The 17,620-nt window shown below is 54.7% G+C and overlaps 4 protein-coding genes across 8 annotated transcripts; 1 reads left to right on the top strand and 3 right to left on the bottom strand.

Annotated features, from left to right (window-relative positions):
* Positions 1-215: 215 nt before the first annotated feature.
* zmiz2 (zinc finger, MIZ-type containing 2) lies at positions 216-9,285 on the bottom strand. 2 transcript variants are annotated; one of them, XM_049737525.2, is made up of 19 exons: positions 8,932-9,285; positions 7,387-7,468; positions 6,646-6,763; positions 6,286-6,503; positions 5,937-6,096; positions 5,443-5,688; positions 5,115-5,324; positions 4,949-5,032; positions 4,595-4,772; positions 4,385-4,526; positions 4,074-4,284; positions 3,858-3,963; positions 3,371-3,528; positions 3,230-3,297; positions 3,094-3,162; positions 2,781-3,022; positions 2,173-2,288; positions 1,271-1,429; positions 216-1,189 (listed from the first exon to the last, which is right to left on the bottom strand). In XM_049737525.2, the coding sequence occupies exons 2-19, from the start codon at positions 7,434-7,436 to the stop codon at positions 1,082-1,084; spliced, it is 2,643 nt and encodes an 880-aa protein (XP_049593482.1). In that variant the 5' UTR covers positions 7,437-7,468; positions 8,932-9,285; the 3' UTR covers positions 216-1,081. The 2 variants fall into 2 exon arrangements, with proteins under 2 accessions (XP_049593482.1, XP_049593483.1); XM_049737526.2 differs by lacking the exon at positions 8,932-9,285 and adding an exon at positions 8,801-8,866.
* Positions 9,286-10,871: 1,586 nt separating this feature from the next.
* On the bottom strand, positions 10,872-13,238 carry nudcd3 (NudC domain containing 3). 4 transcript variants are annotated; one of them, XM_049737596.2, is made up of 7 exons: positions 12,991-13,238; positions 12,848-12,902; positions 12,194-12,486; positions 11,855-11,990; positions 11,631-11,774; positions 11,344-11,532; positions 10,872-11,280 (listed from the first exon to the last, which is right to left on the bottom strand). In XM_049737596.2, the coding sequence occupies exons 1-7, from the start codon at positions 13,017-13,019 to the stop codon at positions 11,170-11,172; spliced, it is 957 nt and encodes a 318-aa protein (XP_049593553.1). In that variant the 5' UTR covers positions 13,020-13,238; the 3' UTR covers positions 10,872-11,169. The 4 variants fall into 4 exon arrangements, with proteins under 4 accessions (XP_049593553.1, XP_049593554.1, XP_049593552.1 ...); XM_049737597.2 differs by having other exon boundaries at positions 12,822-12,902; positions 12,991-13,236; XM_049737595.2 differs by having other exon boundaries at positions 12,848-13,238.
* Positions 13,239-13,428: 190 nt separating this feature from the next.
* On the top strand, positions 13,429-14,639 carry mrps24 (mitochondrial ribosomal protein S24). The gene is made up of 4 exons (XM_049737625.2): positions 13,429-13,684; positions 13,868-13,933; positions 14,012-14,123; positions 14,206-14,639. Exons 1-4 carry the CDS (start codon positions 13,577-13,579, stop codon positions 14,487-14,489), a joined length of 570 nt encoding a protein of 189 aa, XP_049593582.1. The 5' UTR covers positions 13,429-13,576; the 3' UTR covers positions 14,490-14,639.
* A 302-nt stretch (positions 14,640-14,941) lies between these two features.
* On the bottom strand, positions 14,942-17,541 carry gnsb (glucosamine (N-acetyl)-6-sulfatase (Sanfilippo disease IIID), b). The gene is made up of 6 exons (XM_049738949.2): positions 17,180-17,541; positions 16,386-16,571; positions 16,179-16,280; positions 15,995-16,105; positions 15,797-15,907; positions 14,942-15,702 (listed from the first exon to the last, which is right to left on the bottom strand). Exons 1-6 carry the CDS (start codon positions 17,348-17,350, stop codon positions 15,550-15,552), a joined length of 834 nt encoding a protein of 277 aa, XP_049594906.1. The 5' UTR covers positions 17,351-17,541; the 3' UTR covers positions 14,942-15,549.
* Between the last annotated feature and the right edge of the window lie 79 nt (positions 17,542-17,620).

Genomic DNA, 17,620 nt, shown 5'->3' with positions numbered 1-17,620 from the left:
GATTGATTGATTAAGTCGGTAAATGACTGAGATGTAATGTTATTTCAAACTCGTCACGTGAAAAACACACACCGAGCGTTCTTTAGTTGTGTTTTTTGTAGATGAAAGTGTCATACTAAAAGCATAATTGGCAAAAAGAGATTTTCCTTTTGTTTTAGCGCTGACATGTGCAGTCTTAAATATCTTCAAAGTGCAGGCAACAAACATACGTCTGCTGAAATTATACAATGGGTTTAATCTTCTTTTTGAAGCTCCAGCAAATGAACAAAACAACTGCAGGTACAATCAACGACGACAACGATTACAAAATAAATAGAAAGCAATGGCAATTAAAATGTGTGTTACAAAATATGTGCAATAGTTTACATCTTAAAAACGTGTTTTCTACTAAATTTGCAATTCAATTGTCACTTTTTCGCCTCCAAATAAAGTCAACAATTTCGTCGTGCTTTTTTGAACTCTCAACGTGTCTGTTAGAAAGAAGACTGTAGGCTGTGTCGAAAAGGACAAATAATGATCAGGGAATAGTCGAAGAAGTACTGCGATGAAAGGACAAGACGGGAATATTCAGATGAGCGTCAAGGCGACGCTGCCAAACCGGAATAACGGAATGTGGGCGTCGTCGCATTGATTCAACACGTTCACCTCAAATATGCAAAAGCCTTTGAGCATTTATTCCTTGGCCACCCGAAGCACACTATCTCGTAGGGCCAATACGGGCGGTGGTTTTTAAGGAGCCCACGCAACTGGAAAAGACTGCTTCAAAGCCGCTGCTAGCTCCTCCGGGGCGCGGCTCCTCTTTTCTCATGTTGGACAGATGAGCTGGTGAGTCGAGAGCAGGAACGAGCAAAATGGCGAGGCGAGGCGAGGAGGCGAGGCGAGGCGGCGAGGCGGCGACGTACTTGTTCGACTCGTGTGCTCAACTGTTTTACTAGTGGGGACAAAATGACAGCAATGGCCTGCCTCGCAAAGATTTGAGGGAGAAATTAAGGAGGAGATGAAAATGACGGAAGACGACCCAAAAAAAAAAAAAAAAAAGACAACAGAGAAAGGAGATGAAGAAGGCGGCCAAAGGCGCTGCTCAGTTGTTCTCAAAGAGCGACAGAAGGTCATCGCTGCTGTTGCTGGGAAGGTCGGGCGGACCCAAGTAGGACAGGAGCTCGTCCGGGTTGGTCAGCTCGGGCAGAAGCTACCCAAAAAAACACACCAAACAAAAGTCAGGCAACTGCAATTGCAGACAATCGCTCTCCTGAGCAGAAGGCTCACGTACATCTAGCGAGTGATCGGCCGCCTCTGCGCCGCCCCCTCCCGGGGGGCCGCCGAGGCCGAAGGAGCCCTCGGCGTGCAGCCGCGCGTTGTGGGAAGCGCCGCTGCTCCTCTCCTCGCCGAGGTTCGGGGTGGCCTGCTGCGGCAGCAAGGCATTATGGGCCTAGCCGTGCGGAAAGAAACACCATGAAGGAAGGATAGGCCAGGCGACAGTTGGCCGGCAGCTGCCTTTGACAAACGGGACCGACGCTTGCTTAGTGGCTCTCAGCGTCACCGGCGGGCCAGCAGGCGCAGACAGTCAGTCAGTCAGTCAGTCAGTCAGTCAGTCAGTCAGTCAGTCAGTCAGTCAGTCAGTCAGTCAGTCAGTCAGTCAGTCAGTCAGTCAGTCAGTCAGTCAGTCAGTCAGTCAGTCAGTCAGTCAGTCAGTTAGTCAGTCAGTCAGTCAGTCAGTCAGTCAGCCAGCCAGCCAGTCTGCCAGTCTGCCAGCCAGCCAGCCAGCCAGCCAGCCTGCCAGTCAGCCAGACAGCCAGACAGCCAGCCAGACAGCCAGCCAGCCAGCCAGCCAGCCAGCTGTTCAACTTGAAAGACGACGCATTTGCAAGCCAACGTCTTCTTCAAAATTTGAATTCATCAAGCTGTCCTCGACGGCAGACTGAGCATCAAGATCAAAACTCAGTTTGCAGTCGGCGATGACTGAAGCAAAACAAGGAAGCGGTCGGTGGCAAAAGCACCCAAAGCGCAGTTAGTACTTTTCTCCACTCGGGGGCACTAAACTACAAAACCCATGCTACTTTGTCCGCCGTCGAATGTTGGCAATTGCGCCCGCCACCATGCCTGTCACGGAACACGAAGCGACGACGACGGCGGCGGCTGCTGCTGCTGCCGCCCACGTTTTGTCTGGCTCACCTGCTCGGCCTGGTAGGGGAGCGGAGGTCCCGATGGAGGGTACTCGGCCGCGGTCGGCGTGCCGGGAGTGTTGGGGAACTCGGGGAAACCCGATAGGCTGGCAAAGCCTCGGCTCCCTGCGGGAATAAACAAGCATGTCAGAAGACGAGGAGGAGGGTCCTGGCTCGGTCGCTCGCTCGCTCGCTCGGCTCAGCCGACTTTTGCTTCTTTGGCTTAATCATTCATTTGTGTTCTCGCGTCAGCAGCACGTTCACTCAAGGAAAGAAGAATCACGTTCATCGCCACGGTTGGCACAAAAAAAGAAAGTACAAATCTAGAGCATAGGTGTCAAACCCGAGGCCCGAGGGTGAGAAGCGGCCCGCCGCTACGTCATTTGATGTGGCCCGCAAAGGCAAATTGGACTTCATGTATCAATAGAAAATTAAAGATGGAGTTATCGCTAGCAATTTTGATTTCCATTCGCTCTTTCAAATATTTGAACAGTTATCTGATTTCAAAGCTAACTATTCATGAGTTTGTTGTGTAGCCTTTACGGTATACAATATAAGGCTAATTGAATCACCATGACAACCTACACAAAAAAAAAAAAAAAAGCAGAGCTCTCTCACCGGGTCTGCTGTAGTCGGGACTAGCCCTGCCGGCCCCGGCCTGCGCCGCGTAGGGCGAGGAGGCGGGTCCCAGCGCGGCGATCATCTCCATCACGTTGGGCAGCAGCATGTGACTGGGGCTGACGGTGCGGCAGCGTTTGAGCGCCGGCCCGTCGGGCTCCTCCTTCACGTGCAAGTCGGGCTTGACAGGCACCGGCCGCCAGCCGCACAGCGGGTCGATGGTGATCTCCTCGTAGTCAGAACTGCCGGACCCGGGTGGCAAAAGAGTGAGCGGCAAAGCGGCACTTCCCGCCTGAGAGGGACGCGGACTTACTTCTGGATGTAGACCAGGATCCCCAGCATGTACTGGTCCACCTCCAGACCCTCCAGCAGAGCCGTCTTACTGCAAAGCACAGCGGCATTTTGAGCCCAGAAAACCCTGACTTAGCCAGTGTTGATAAAGCACCTACTTGCAGACAGGACATCGCCACGTTCCTCGCTCACAGTTGAGCTGCAGGTACGACTCCAAGTCGAAACACTGCAGAGAACAAAAAAGGGCACCTCTTGATCTCATCCGGCTGGGTTCGCGCGAGCCACGTGCCCGAACCCACCTGTATGTGCCGGCAGTCGTGTCCTCGCGCCGGCAGCTGGATGCGCCGGAAGGTGATTGGACACTTGAGCGAGACTTTGATGGCCGTTTGCTCCACGCCGTCCTCTCCGTTGAGCCCGGGGGTCCCGGGGATGGTGCCGCTGCTGAAGTTCCTCTTGACTGAAACACACGGTGGGTGACACATTATCCGTCCGTCACTTGGACAGCTGTTTCAAGACACTTACTGTGCCACTCCCAGCCTGTAGGTGGCACTAATGCACCTTTTAAACTTGTCCAAAGGGGAAGAAGGATTTAGAGGGAAAAAGGATTGTAAAGTTCAAAAGGCGTTTTTTGGGGAAACTTGTGAACATCGCCAATATTTTATTTTTCCAAATGAGGGGCAAACGTCGCCCGGGCTGAAAACACTAACGGCACGGAAATGAACGCGAAGCGCGTTCGTTTAACGTCGACGGAAGCTCGGCGTGCTCGCAACGGAGCGTGCGTCTCACTCTTGGTGATGCAGTGCTCGGCGGGCAGCAACCTCTTCTTCATGAGCCCTTGCAGCACCGACCTGACGGAGGGCCGATGGACCAGCTGCAGCACGAACAGATGGGACTGCGGGAGCAAACGCGGCGTTACACGAAAAGGCAACTCCAAGGGAGGCGAGGCGAGGCGAGGCACGGCACGGCTGGGTCTGCCCGCCCTAACGGTTCTTCAGAACTCACGCAGCAGCAGGCGGTGACGGTGATCTGGACGGTGTTGCGGCCGGGCTGGCACACTTGCTTGAGGTACAGGGCCTTGTGGGAGGTCTTGTTGTCGCCGCGCTCGATGGACAAGGGCGTGGCGTTGACGCTCACCTGCACCGAGGCGGGCCAGTTGGTGTTCATCTGCCGGTCCTCGTGGTGGTAGCACTTGAACTGCAGCTCCAGGTCCGGCCTGCAGAGGGCCGTCACGCCGCAGGCTCAAGTTGAACGCAACGTTTTCGTTCAAAGGCCGGACGAGGGAGCGGCCTTCCCAAGCCAATGTGGCGCCTGACCTCATCATGAGCGTTTTGTAGACGGAGTCTCGAAGCTGGAAGGCGTGGTTACTGACAGCCAAGTTGTGCTCCAGTCTGAAAGGCTCCAGCACCACGCCGTCCCGCACCGGGAAAGTTAGCCGCAGGTCGTCGCTGGGATTACCTTGATGGGGAAGAGACGGACGGGTTAGGGCGAGGCTCCAAAATCAAGTTGCGCAGCGCCTGCCTCACCCGTGGCAGTCTGCGGGCCACCCATGCTGCTTTTCCCGTCAGGGGGCACGTAGGGGGGTTTGACGTCGCGGCCCGGGGACAGGTAGGGCGGCACCGAGGCGCCGGGAGTCACGGGAGGTGTGGGGTTGCCGCCCATGGGCGAGCTGGGGTACGCCTGCATCCCTCCGCCCCGGCCGGGCTGGCGAGGCCACACCAAAGCAGCGTAAGCCGTGCATCAGGACCCACCCGTGAAGACGCAGAGCAGAGCAGCGCAGCGCAGCGCAGCACAGCGCTTGGGCTGGCCACTTAAAACCATTCATTGGCCCTTTCTTTCTTTCTTTCTTTCTTTCTTTCTTTCACTCGCTCGCCACTTACCCCGCTGGCTGCCGCCTGAGTGAAGGCGTTGTATCCTCCTGGGCCTGCAGGGGGCAGACTCGCCTGCCCATTAAACACTTCTGACTGAAAAGCACACCCAAAAACAAAGAAGAAAAAAAAGACTTCATTTGGCGCCTGCCATCCTCTGGAAAAAGGCCATCATTACCTTGTAGTACTGGGGCGGGTTGCCGAGCGAGCCCGGGGCGTACTGGCCCACGGGGGGCATGCGGCCGGCCGGGTACGAGGGCGAGCAGCGTTGCGGCGCTGTGGGTGGGTACTGCAGAGGTTGCTGCAGAGGTTGCTGCAGAGGCTGCTGCAGAGGCTGCTGAGGATACGCCGACATGGACGACATCCCACCGCCGCCGCCGCCGCCAAACTGCCCGGTCACAAGTCAGAGGCAGGGTTAGGGCTGCAAACAATTCTTGAGCTCGGCAACTGAGCTCAGGGTCTAAAAATGAAGCGGAAGCCAGGCTTCCGCTACGGTCGGTTCTCACCTCAGAGTGGAAAGTTCGTTTGAGTCCCTGGGCTCCACCGGGATACCCCGCCCCTCCCGATCCGCCGCCGTGCATCTTTTGCACGTGTCCGGGGTGGGGAGGGTACAAGCCCCCGCCAGGGGGTGGCGCCGCCACAGGCCTGCTCGAGACCATACCGCCCTGGTTCATGACCGGGGCTCCGCGAGAGCCCCCGTGAGGGCCCCCGTGAGACATGAACTGGGGACTGTACGAGGAGGCTCCGCCCATCTGCCGGGAAACACAAAATGAGTCAGGAAGCCAGGTGACGCTGCCCTCTGCTGGCCGCGGCTAGCTTTTCATATCGGGTTTACGGGCCCGGCGTCAAATTGCAAATGAAAGTATCAGGCAAGGGCTGAGGGTTTCCACTTGGACCTGTTAAGCTTTCCAATTATGGATTAAACTCAAGACTTGAAATAAAGGCACCCGCTAGGGTCCCGAGTTTGGGATGGGCCAATTTAAACAAGGCGTTTGAGGACCTGCGCGTAGCTGATGTCCTGGTTCTGCTTCTCCTGGATGGCCGCCACCGTGGCTGTGGCGGTGGCGGTAGCTGTGGCGGCGGCCACGGCGGCGGCGGCGGCCGCCGTGCTGAAGTCCGAGGGCGGGCGCACAGCCATGCCACCGCCGTTACCGGGATAACTGCACAGAGAGGACCGCTCGCTCGGTCGGTCATATTTAGACGTGACCCAGCTCAACGCAATTCGACTTAGCTTCAGTGCAAACGTTAGCAAAGTTATCATGGGACGTTTCTATCTTAGCTTTGCATCGATCATGGAGAGAGAGAGAGTCTGACATGAGCCGAAAGAGCCCCCAGCCCCACTCGTTCACCTGCCGCCGTAGGTCGCTGCGGGGTTGTACGCCGGCCCGGGGCGTCCGTACATAAGCGGCTGGCCGTAGCCTTTGGCTATGGCGTCGCCGTACCCCTGCTGGCTCATGAACTGCGGTCCCATGGCGCCGGGCATAGCGGGCCCGCCGCCTCCGCCCCCGCCGGGCATCATGTGACCGCCCGTCCCGTCGCCAGGACCCATAGGTGGCGCTCCGATCACCTGCGCGTCGGGAAAAACAACAAATCAGACGGGTCCCCGTTCGATGGCATTGCTTTCCAATGCTAGCTTTCGGCCGTCGCAAAAATGCTAAGCGCTGCTCTTCTTTTCCTCGGCTGCTTGACAAAGCGGGCTCACGTGTTACCTGGCTGTGCGTGGGATTGGTCACACCCCACACTGTGGTCACTACAGAGAGAGATCCCGGCTGCTGATTGGCTGCTGGTTGCCAGGAGACTGGCTCATGGAGGAAGGCGCCGTCACCGCTGCGAGGGAAGAGAAAGGAGGGAAAAGGAAGGAAAAAAAAAAAAAGGGCCATGAAGGCAGCGGCGGCCCTTAGCGCCCACTTCCACCTCCACCTCCACCACCTCACAGTCTCCCCGCTCGGAGCGCTAAAGTGCCATTACAAATGAAGTCATTAGTAAACTGCAGCCGGCCGTGATGCAATTGTACCCATACGGGCGGGCTTCGGTCAACGCTCAGACGCACGCGCTCGCTCGCTCGCTCGCTCTTGGGACGCAACACACGTCGAGCGCCGTGCCCGAGTCAGTCGGCACTGGTTGAGCTCTGCCGTTGCCAAATGCCAAGCTACGTCCGCCAATAGGAAGTTAACGCTTCCAATACGTGAGCTTCCTGCCGCCCCCTTGTGGCCCCTCGGAGTATCAAATAAAGACAACGTGCCCGACCGACGCGGTACAAATTGGAGTCAACTTTTCAAATGCTTAATTTGTGGTTATCGTTTGCATTAGCCAATGACGGTTTGCTAGCAGGATTCAAATTTTGGAGCAGTTTCTCCCAAAAGATCAGTCCAGAACACGATGTGCTTACGAAATGTGTACAACGTGTTCCTGAGCGAAATGAGGCTCCTTTGTGCGTGGGTGGGAATTACCTTTGAGGAGTGGGATGCGGGGCTCGTTTCATGGAGTTGAGGGGTTTCATTGGAGGAGCATGGGGGTGACTGGGAAGCCCCCCTGAAAAACAAAGAGGAAGAAGCCGAGTCAGCCACTTTGGCGTCGCCACGGACGACGGCTTGGACGACACCTCGCCCTCGGACCTGACGAGCACCCGCCTCCTCCCACGGGATGGCGAGCCTGGGTGGCCAGCCAGCGACTAAATGCACCTTGTGTATTTCCAAAGAAAAGCCACTGCGATCGAACGCCCGCCTTTCTATCCGTAAACGTAGTCGGCGTGCGGTTATGAATATTCAAATATTCTCCCTGATCTTAAACTCCCAGTTTTTCCTTGCCCTCCCTGGGAGTTTAAGATCAGGGGATGTTTGAGAATCGTTGTCATTTTTCACACATGTCCTGAGTGTTGTTCGTCAGCGAAATGTTGAACAGAGGCTGTGATGTATGTACCCAAGTCAAATTCCTTGTTTGGCACGCTCAAACGTGGCGAATCAAAACTCTCGACTACCGGACCGGGCTCGGTATCCCAGACTGCGCATCGTACGATTGCGATCCCGTTTGATCAAGCCGTTTGATGAAAACACCTTACGGACAGGTGGCGCGGAATCTACGTCCGCTGTGACACGTCCAACAAAACAAAGGCGGGACCACGTGGATGGCCAAAGATGATGCCTTGGACGTTGGAGGGCTGCCAGTGAAAGTGAGCGACAACTCAGCGTGGCCTCGCAGCCAATCGGAAGACGACCCTAGATAGGCAATTAAGCTCCCGATTTCCAGTCGACGCAAATGAGTCTACTACCATGCCGCGCTCAGAGCTTCGACGAGGTCGAATAACGACAAAGTTCTATCCGAACCAGCAGGTGGCGGTGTGCTTTGTAAAGGAGAACAACACTCCAGCGATTGACCGAGCGGCTAATGATGGTGGTTCAAATGAAAAAGTCAATCTTTCACATTTGACATTAGCACTGCGAGTGCGTGAGCGTGCACGTGCACCTGGAAACGACGCAGTCGAAGTCCATACCTCACCCGCACGGGCACAACGTCACGCGTGCAAGTCGCTACAGGTGCCGCATGGTCACACGCAACCACAAAGAATCCCACAAATACAACCCGAACAAACACAACAAGAACCTGCTGCACGCACCAACACGCTAGGAGTGCACGCGCACGACCCGGCCGGACATGGGTCCGTCAGACAATAGCACGTTGGCGCACGCGCACGCTGTGGAACCGATGACCCGTGCCTGCGCGCGCGTGTGATGGACACGATCACCGTCGAAGTGTACAACGTGCACACGCACAGCTCCTGGCTTTCGCGCCCGCCACGGGCTCACGGCGGAACAAAGCGGCGTGCACGCGGCGGGATCGGCACGAGACGCGTTCGGTAACGCCTACCTGGCTGCTGTGTGCGTGCGTTCGTGCTCGCGACCCCGCTACTGCGCGTGCAATTGTGCTCCGATGTGCGCCATACGAAGTGTACGCACAAAGCTGCCGTGCGCGCGTCGTGTCAATGCCACGCAGCTCACCTGTCTGAGCGCGCGCGTCCACGTCCCAAAAGCCAGACGCCTCGGCGAGCTAGCTAGTTTAGCCTAGCTTAGCTTAGCTCAGCTCGGCATAGCAGGCTAGCTAGCTCGTGTGGTGTCGCAGTCGGCTAACGCTGTCGTCAAGTCTCCCCTCTCGACGCTCATTTTGTGCCCAAGGAAGAGCCAGGCGGCGCAGCGCAAAAGTGTTTGAAAGGGCGACTTAACACTTCCGGTCGTCGTCACGTTTAAATTACGCTAACTCGGCGGGCCAATTACAGCTAGCTTGTCGAGGACACGGAGCTCGCTTAAGCAAAAACAGACCATTGCACAATGACAAGCTATAATGAATTCGTGACGTCACAGCCACTCGCCCGCCCCTCCAACAACCTACTGGTGTGCATGACGTCACCAGGAAATGGTCAGGTACTCGCCGTGCGTCTTTACCTCCGCCATCTTGGGAAAGTACTGACAGTTTGAGCGAGAGAATCAAAAAATACGGCCTCCAAAAATTTGCAAACATTCATAGCACTAGTATAATGTGTGTGTGTGTGTGTGTGTGCGTGTGTGTGTGTGTGTGTTCTGCAGTCCATACTAATGTATGGTTCTAGTTCGGTGTGTACGTAAAGGTGTGCCTGCGTCATGTAGTATGCGTGCAAGTACCTGTTCTACAGGACTTGTGTGTGTGTGTGTCTGGTTGTGGAGGTGTGTTTATAAGCGTGCGACATTTTCTCAACATTCGACATCAGTCTTATTGAAGTGGAAATTTGTGTCGTGTTTGTGCCCTACTTACAAGTATGTGTGTGTGTGTGTGTAATAAAGTAGTAAATAAAAGGGTGTCTTGCTGCATGTGTCCGTGCGTGTTTTAGTTCTTTGTCATTCCAAGTGTCATGCTGTTGCAGCGTGTGTGTGCATGGATGCTTCTTTGCGTGTTGTGGTCTGTACAAGTGTGCACGTGCGCGTGTGAGGGAGAACAATGTCGCAACCCATTGGTGTGTTTTTTTTTTTTTTTTTTGTCTTTCTTCAGAGCCGGGTTGCCGTGGAAACAGGTGCAGAGATTTCCCATTTCTTCATTTTCCTCTCCACACTATCATATCAGCCCCTCCCCCCAACGACCTGCCGCATAGTGGCGACCTACTGCAGTCATTACACAATGTCGCCTATCACGCAAGAGCAGAGAGAAAAGAGGGGAGGCCGGGAGTCAAGGGGGGTGGGTGGTTTGCTCGGGGGACGACAACTCATTGGGGCTGAACGTCCACCAGGGAATGGTAGGCGGAAGGTGGAACATTTGGGCATGATTTTTGACATTTGTCATTTTGGAAACGGCATCTGCGCACACGCCCGAAGCAGCTGGTTGCCATGGTGAGCGGCGCACACGCATGCTTCCTAGCTTGTGTATGCATTCCAATGGGGAGGCTTTGGCAAGCGCTGGAACATTCCAGGGAAATGGCTGCTGTTCATGACCTAGAATAACACATAACATGACTGATTTGGGGGGGGTGGGGGAGTGTAAAGGGTTTGGGGGCGACCAAAGGATGGGGGAGGGGAGCCATACATTTGGAGGAAGAAAGGTTAGAAGGGGGCCAGGGAAGGCAATTAGGACGCATGAGGGTAGGAAAGGAGATAAAGAAGGATGATGGGAGTGAACGCATGATCAATGACATCTTGGGACCTCTAAGCCCAAATTCATTCGGGCCTCTAATGGGCGTGGCCTTGCGAGTTATGAAGCGAGCTTCGGTTACGAGCTCAGCAGCATTCAAATTTGTACTCGCAACACTAACGAGCCGAAAATCTTTTTCAGCCGTCCTCAACTTGACGCATGCTGCCCTCTCGTGGCCGAAAGACAAACGACATCAGCCCAATTTCTAAGCGTCACATCGTCACGTGTTGCGAAGACAGCACTCAAATCAAATCTAATGAAACATTAGCAAGCTCATGCAACACTGTGACGTTTGTTTTTTATTTCATTTCCGAAATAGCTTTGTCCCTCGTCTGGGTATTAGGCGTGGTGTGGCGTTTGCCGAGCGTTTTTTTGAACACGACTTGTTTTTGTCCTCAAGGAAGACGGACGAGAGCCTCCATTTTGTCCCCTTCATCCTTTCGCTCGGAGCGATCGGCGATGTCGCCAACCGACAGGATGTTGCAAGCGGCGGGACGTCCGGCGCCGAAGGCTCGGAACTGCGCGGCGCCGAAGGCTCGGAACTGCGCGGCGCCGAAGGCTCGGAACTGCGCGGCGCCGAAGGCTCAGAACTGCACGGCGCCGGGCGGGATGTCGAACATGGACGGGTCGAACTGCTGGCCCTTGAACGGCGAGCCCTGCGCCTCCCAACCCTTCTTCAGCATTTCGTGCACCTTCTGCAAATAAGCATCCATGAAACACATGGTCGCACAGAACCCACAGAGAGACACGGCACCGACCATCTCGTGACTCTGCGGCTTGCCCTGCAGCTTCTGGTGGTAGTCAAAGGTGAGGCGGTCGAGGACGGCGTGCTCCTCCTCGTCCACGCTGGCCATGGAGCGCTCGCGGTTCAGCGAGTCCACGTCGATCTCCTCCTCGCCCTCCAGGACGCACTTCCACCACACCTCCGACGACTTGTTCAGAGACAGCTGGCCGCAGGATGGCGAAATCAAGGGCCAAAGAAAGGACGGCAAGAAGACCACGTGAGAATGTGCGCCGCTGAGGTGCGATGCGCTCGGTCCATTACCACGACGCATTTTCCCGGTTCGAGGCTCCACAGGGAATTCTCCGTGTTGATCTTGTGCGAGAATTTGCCCTCCACCAGCGTCTGCTCTTCGGTCCCCGCGCGCACGCAAACGCGCATGCCGTCGTTGCGCAGGCTCACGCTCACCTGGGAACAGGCACGCGTGCACCAATGACATGATCGCCGGCGGCGCCGCCGCCACCACCACCGCAAAGGGGCTCGCTCACCTGCTTGCCTTTGACCACCTCCTCGGGCACAAAGACGCGCACCTCCACGTCGTTGTAGTCCTGAGACCACTGGTACTTGTCCCGCACGGCACCGTTGTAGCTGTCCGAGTCCAACGCTGACCCAATCCTGTTTGGCCTGGGAACAAAAAGAGCAAAGTGTCGTCTCCATGCTGCAGGGACACTGGGAAAAGTGACGCGGCCCAGACAGAGCGAGAGAGAGAGAGAGAGACATGTCGCAACGAGGGACAACGGGAAATCTTAGTGTTCAGGGACGCTGGGAAACATCACCCTCCTGTTATGCTTTTGTTTTGAATGAATGAATGATGGGCAAAAACGGACTTGTCTGAGTGGGACGCCGCAGCCTTCCCGTCCATTTGAGCCACGCCGCCAGGGCCAGCAGCCTGAGGTATGGCTGAGGGTTCAGACTCCGCAACGGGATCCGATGACGCCGAGGAGCTCGCCGCTTGAGTCGCCGCCGCTTGAGTCGCCGCCGCTTGAGTCGCCGCCGCTTGCGTCGCCTCAGACGTGACCTCCAGCTCCTGGATCGCCGCTGGAGCGGCTGCCATTTCGTCCCTGTGCTGCTTTTGCATTTTCCGCATCTCCTCGGAAAACTTCTCAAACACCTTGAACGTCTGCGCAGGAAAAGGGGCAGATTGAACTTTTTAAGACTGTGAACGTCAGTCAATAAATGAAATTGTGGCTTAAACGTTCATGAAATGGCTGCGAGGGACCGACCAATTGATTCATGCAAATACAAGCATAATGGCAAACGGTTTTGAACGCCTATCATTTTGGTACGGAAGCCAGCTGACTCGTTAAATCGTCAACGCTCCAATGCGTCGTCAAACCTTGCCAGAAATGCTGATTAAATGTAAACATTTAGGGAACGGGGTCGAACACAAACTTAAAAAGTGCAGGGCAAGTTGCATGCATCTCAAAGCTTGAGTGAGCGAGCGAGCCCGCCCACCTTCAAGACCATCTTCTCGGCCACACCTGGCGGGAAGCCCATCTTGTCGTCGGGACCGGAGAGGAGTCGATAAAAATCAGTCTTGCGGTACAAAAAGCCAAAGTAGACGTGAAGAAAGTCATGAATGTTTCCGACGTGCTGCAGAATGCCGAGCAGCGCGTTGTCGTACATTTCCGTCATCTCGAGTGGCGACGACATGGCGATACTTTCCGCGTGGCTCCTTCAATGTTGCTCCACTGTAGCTCTGTGCGCCGTTGGTGTGGACAAAAAAAAAAAAAAAAGAAGAAGAAGAAGAAGAAGAAGAAGCGAGAAGAAGCGGACTTTGAGAAGAAAACAGTCAATGTTTACGCCAGGAGCCTTGCATTTCTTCAACGTCTGCGAGGGTTCCTTCCAGAACAATGCCACGCATCCGGTTGGACACTTTCAAAATAAGTTGACTTTACGCTGAGTGTGACAGGAACAAACCACCCCGCTACTATGAATCAAACAAACACCAAGAAAATAAGGTAGCACTCAATTATACATTTCATAGGCGAACCTAATTAGTTGACCTATTTGAAAAAAATGCGACAAAGTAAACATTTTTTTACATTTATTTTAGTCTACATCCGGTTCCAGCATGTAGAGTCATCCGTTACGAGAGAAATTATATTGTTCCGCACCGAGTTCTACATTTATTTTCAAATTGATACATATAAATCAAACTCGATTCAATGAGTTCCTTCGTTAATTCAATTTTATGAATTGTCTGTTGTATGTTGTGCCAAAACAAGGGCAAAGTGAATGTAAGTTGTGTTAGCCTCGTAAACAGTGAAAGCAAGATGGCGACGCCCTTGAGCAGCACAGGATGCTTGAGGTTCCTGGTGGGTAAAGCGATTAAAAGGCATTTCCCAGGAGCATTTGACTGTTCTTCTTTTGACTTTGACTTTCTACTTTATTGTTTGTTACTGAGAACGGTGCTGCAGCAGCTATCCGGGGGTGGGGTAGTACCAAAAGAGAAACATTCCTGAAATGCTTGCAACCCCGATGATTTGTTTTCGGTGCAGGCTGCAGCGAGCAGGCCAAGTACACTCGGGAGCCGAAACCTTCACGTCACAGCAGTTTGCTGCAAGGTAAACACAACGGTGACGTCACGCCGCATTTGCCCAACTCCGAGATGATGACCGGCTCGTGATTCTTTTGCCGGGCAGAACCGAGCTGCTCGCATCAGAGTGGGGAAAGGCGATCGTCCTCTGACCTACGAACAAGCCCTGAAACCTCACCACATCGCCCACCACAAAGGATGGCTATCGCAGCACACCAGTGCGTCTGGAAACATGACCTTCGCCAAATTGGTTCATTTTGCCCTTTGGCGCCCGCCCATGTTTATTTTCATCCCTGCCAGGTAACCTCAAAGGCGAGGACGGCGCGGCGGAGCGCGCCGTCGAAGACGCCTTCATCCGTCGCTTGATGTTCGGCACCTTCCACGGCTGCCTGGCCGACGAGCTGGTGATCAAGCGGCGTGGCAACGCGCTGACGGTGTGCGCCCTCATGCTGCAAAAGCTGTCGCCGCAGAAATTCTACTTCCTGATTGGATACGCCGAGTCGCTGCTGTCGCACTTCTACAAATGTCCCGTCAAGCTGGACGTGCAGACGCTGCAGGAGAAGCAAGTGTACAAATATCTGTGACGGCCGTCAACTTCCCGTTTGCTGTCGCGGAAAGCCAGCCGTTTCGTTTCTCCAATTTATTTTAGAAATTGCCCATGACGGACACTCGCCGGGTTGTTTGCGATGGCCTACTTGAAAAAATAAAAAGAGGGGTGGGGCGGCAAAAAAAAATGTAGTCATGTTCACTCACTCACTGATTTTGTTTTGTTTGTAACTATTGGTCCTCGTCTTGAAGCGTGTGTGTGTGTGTGTGTGTGTGTGTGTGTGTGTGTGTGCGTTTCACCAAAACCACCGGCTTCTGAGCAAAAAGCAGAGACAATAAGCTTTCTGCTTTTGCACGGCCTTTGCCATTCAGGCCATCTTTGTTTGTGACAGACTTTCTCCGACAAATCTGATTATTATTATTCTTATTATACACCAGTTTCCAATTTAAGCCCAATTGAAAATGGAATTGAAAACAAATGTAAAGCACATTCATGAAAGACTATTTTGGATTTATTTTCATTTGTCACAGTGCAATCATTCACATGGAAGGAAGGCTTGGGCAGTGCAAACACTTGCGGCAAAACACTTCAAAGGCTATGCAATTTCATTTCAAAAGTGACTGAATCATTTGAAAAGACAAACTTGCGTTCCATTTGCGCTGCCGACAGGCTGAGCTACTTGGCGCAGTTTGCAGAGTTCACCTTCCAACTGTCACAAGTGAGATTCCTGGTTTCAAAATTGCAACAAGGAGTCATTTGTGAAAAGTGTCCAAAAGGTGGCACCTAGGCCACTAAGTTGGAATGGGAGGAGGAGCTTGGTTTTGGCAGTGCCATTTCAGGGCATCCCTTTCGCACGTGAGGCAATTACACGTGGCTCCTCGCTATCACTTAGCGGGCTCACGGCGGCGACAGACAGCAACATTCAAATTGATCAAATGCAAACCCCAAAAAAGAAAAGGAGTGATTAACGGCGGCGACACAAGGCTTCATCTTGTGGCGCAATGGGGAACTAAAGAGGAAGTGGAGCGCACCTTTCGCCGGCCAAACAAAAGAAATAGGTCCTCGTGGCCGGTGCTAAAGAAAATCTCACATCTCCCTCACGTGGAGAGGGCCCGGCAGCCGACGCCCTGGCAGGACTGCAGCTTGATGAGGCGCTGGTTCATGGTCTGCAGCACGGCCGGGTCCACCTTCTTCACAATGTTCTCCAGCTGGTGGGGGTCCGAGGTCAGGTTGTACACCTCCACAAACGACTGGTGGCGCAAAAAGAGGCTCGTGGAGATTTTGCCACACGCAGCACCTTGACCGGCTGCTGAGCGGCTACATTGCCATCGCGCGTGCGCTTACCTCGCTGTCGGCGAACTCGCAGTACTGCATGTCGTCGCGTCCGTCCAGCGTCCTGACGCAGGCGTACGTGTTGTTGAAGGAGTCCTCGCACACGCAGTCGGGGAAACATTGCTGAGGCGGCAAATTCAAACGACCGTGCTCACCGGAGTCAGCATTGACAATCCGACAATTCCGTCCGACAAACGGCCGGCCGCTCACCGACAGGCCGGGCCCCATCTCGGGGCAGCTGGGGTCTGCGCTGGACAGCCCCTCCCCCGTGTGCTCCACCAGGAAGAAGGGACGCGCAGAGCCCTTGCGCAACCACGGCGCCTGGCGCACAACAAGGACGACACGTTAGGCCGGGGGCCACGCTTTCCGAGCGAGGGGGACGTCATCGGCCGACCATCAGAGGCAGGAAGGACTGCCCGTCCAAGTTGGCGGCCGACGCGTTGATGCCGGCGATGTCCAGAATGGTCGGCGCCAGATCAATGTTCAACACGGGAGCCTGGGGGGGAGGGGGCAACAATCAAAACCATCACCCTGGACCGTGGCGCTTCATTCTTCCCCTTTTCAATCCAAAATTCCAATCTGGCGGCGCTTCCTTGGTGACCTTCAGCGTGACGTTGGCTTTCACGCCGGGGCCGCGCACCAGCAGCGGCGTGCGGATGTCAAACTCGTACAACTGACGCTTGTCGATCGGCAGAGAGAACTGACCTGCGGGAAAACCCAAAAACACAGCGGCGCTGGCGTGTTGGGACAAAATAAACAACGCGTTGGAAGACGAGAACTTACCAGCTCAGTGGCCTAGTAGTAGAGTGTCCGCCCTGAGACTGGAAGGTTGTGGGTTCAAACCCCGGCCGGCCGGCCGGGTCATACCAAAGACTATAAAAATGGGACCCATTGCCTCCCTGCTTGGCACTCAGCATTAAGGGTTGGAATTGGGGGGTTAGATCACCAAATGATTCCCGAGCGTGCGCGGCACAGCTGCTGCTCACTGCTCCCCTCCCTCTCCCCCAGGGGATGGATTAAAAATCACATGGGGATGGGTTAAATGCAGAGGACAAATTTCACCACACCCAGATGTGTGTGTGACGATGATCATTGGGACTTTAACTTTTTTAACTTTTAACTCGGATTCAATTCATTCGATTCCAATCAAGGAGGACAGCAAATTGTTGTGCGCAATTATGCCCCGGCTCCAAACCAAGCCCGCCACGCCACGCCACGCCACGCCACCGCTTGATGGGGAGTAAACGCCAGTGACGCCAAAGCTCGACGGAAACCGCGCACGGTGGCAACAAATCAAACGGGAAGAGGCATTTGGCTCGGGGGAAAGTGCACTGCACGCGGGGTTTCCAAAGCAAACCGTCAAATGTTTCTCCAAGGAGGTCGCTCCAAAGGTCAGCTGCCTGCCGAGCGACTACGCATACTCACCATGCCCTCGAGGTTTTGGTCCTGGTCGTCGGTGACGATGAGGACGATGTTGCTGCCGGGCCCCCCGCCGCCGAGCACGCGCCTCGCGCCGCAGGTGAGCACGGCGCCCAGCGCGAGCACGCTCAACACTCCCACGAGCATCACCGCAACACAAACGGAGGGAGACACGAAAGACAAAAGCGGCGAAGACACGCAGCATTCAAGGCAGAAAGAAAATCAGCCTAGCCTGAGTTGCAAGAAGATGACGACGTGTGCGAGCTGCGGCTTGAGGAAGTGCCGCTGGTCACGTGGGCGCGCGCCAGTGGGCGTGACGAACACGATTTTTTTTACTGGCAATAAACGCCACTTTTTGGACCGCGTGGGTGTACAAATGTTGCATTTCGAAAGTAAAGCCTTCTTTCTTTTCTCTCC

The sequence above is a fragment of the Syngnathus scovelli genome, chromosome 13 (genome assembly GCF_024217435.2).
Source record: "Syngnathus scovelli strain Florida chromosome 13, RoL_Ssco_1.2, whole genome shotgun sequence".
In the NCBI taxonomy this organism is placed as follows: Eukaryota; Metazoa; Chordata; class Actinopteri; order Syngnathiformes; family Syngnathidae; genus Syngnathus; species Syngnathus scovelli.
This window is presented reverse-complemented; position numbering and strand designations above follow the sequence as displayed.

Coding starts and splice junctions, on each gene's coding strand:
- zmiz2 (XM_049737525.2), bottom strand. CDS start 7,436: ATGAAACCCCTCAACTCCATGAAACGAGCCCCGCATCCCACTCCTCAA. Junction 4,527..4,594: donor TGGCCCGCAGACTGCCACGG/GTGAGGCAGGCG, acceptor TTCCCCATCAAG/GTAATCCCAGCGACGACCTG. Junction 3,023..3,093: donor ATCCTGGTCTACATCCAGAA/GTAAGTCCGCGT, acceptor CGGGTCCGGCAG/TTCTGACTACGAGGAGATCA.
- nudcd3 (XM_049737594.2), bottom strand. CDS start 13,019: ATGTCGTCGCCACTCGAGATGACGGAAATGTACGACAACGCGCTGCTC. Junction 12,487..12,821: donor CCGAGAAGATGGTCTTGAAG/GTGGGCGGGCTC, acceptor TTTCCTGCGCAG/ACGTTCAAGGTGTTTGAGAA. Junction 11,281..11,343: donor AGCCGCAGAGTCACGAGATG/GTCGGTGCCGTG, acceptor GCTTATTTGCAG/AAGGTGCACGAAATGCTGAA.
- mrps24 (XM_049737625.2), top strand. CDS start 13,577: ATGTTGTGCCAAAACAAGGGCAAAGTGAATGTAAGTTGTGTTAGCCTC. Junction 13,685..13,867: donor CAGGATGCTTGAGGTTCCTG/GTGGGTAAAGCG, acceptor TTTTCGGTGCAG/GCTGCAGCGAGCAGGCCAAG. Junction 14,124..14,205: donor ATGGCTATCGCAGCACACCA/GTGCGTCTGGAA, acceptor CATCCCTGCCAG/GTAACCTCAAAGGCGAGGAC.
- gnsb (XM_049738949.2), bottom strand. CDS start 17,350: ATGCTCGTGGGAGTGTTGAGCGTGCTCGCGCTGGGCGCCGTGCTCACC. Junction 16,572..17,179: donor GTAGTCGCTCGGCAGGCAGC/TGACCTTTGGAG, acceptor CTAGGCCACTGA/GCTGGTAAGTTCTCGTCTTC. Junction 16,281..16,385: donor AAGCCAACGTCACGCTGAAG/GTCACCAAGGAA, acceptor CCTCCCCCCCAG/GCTCCCGTGTTGAACATTGA.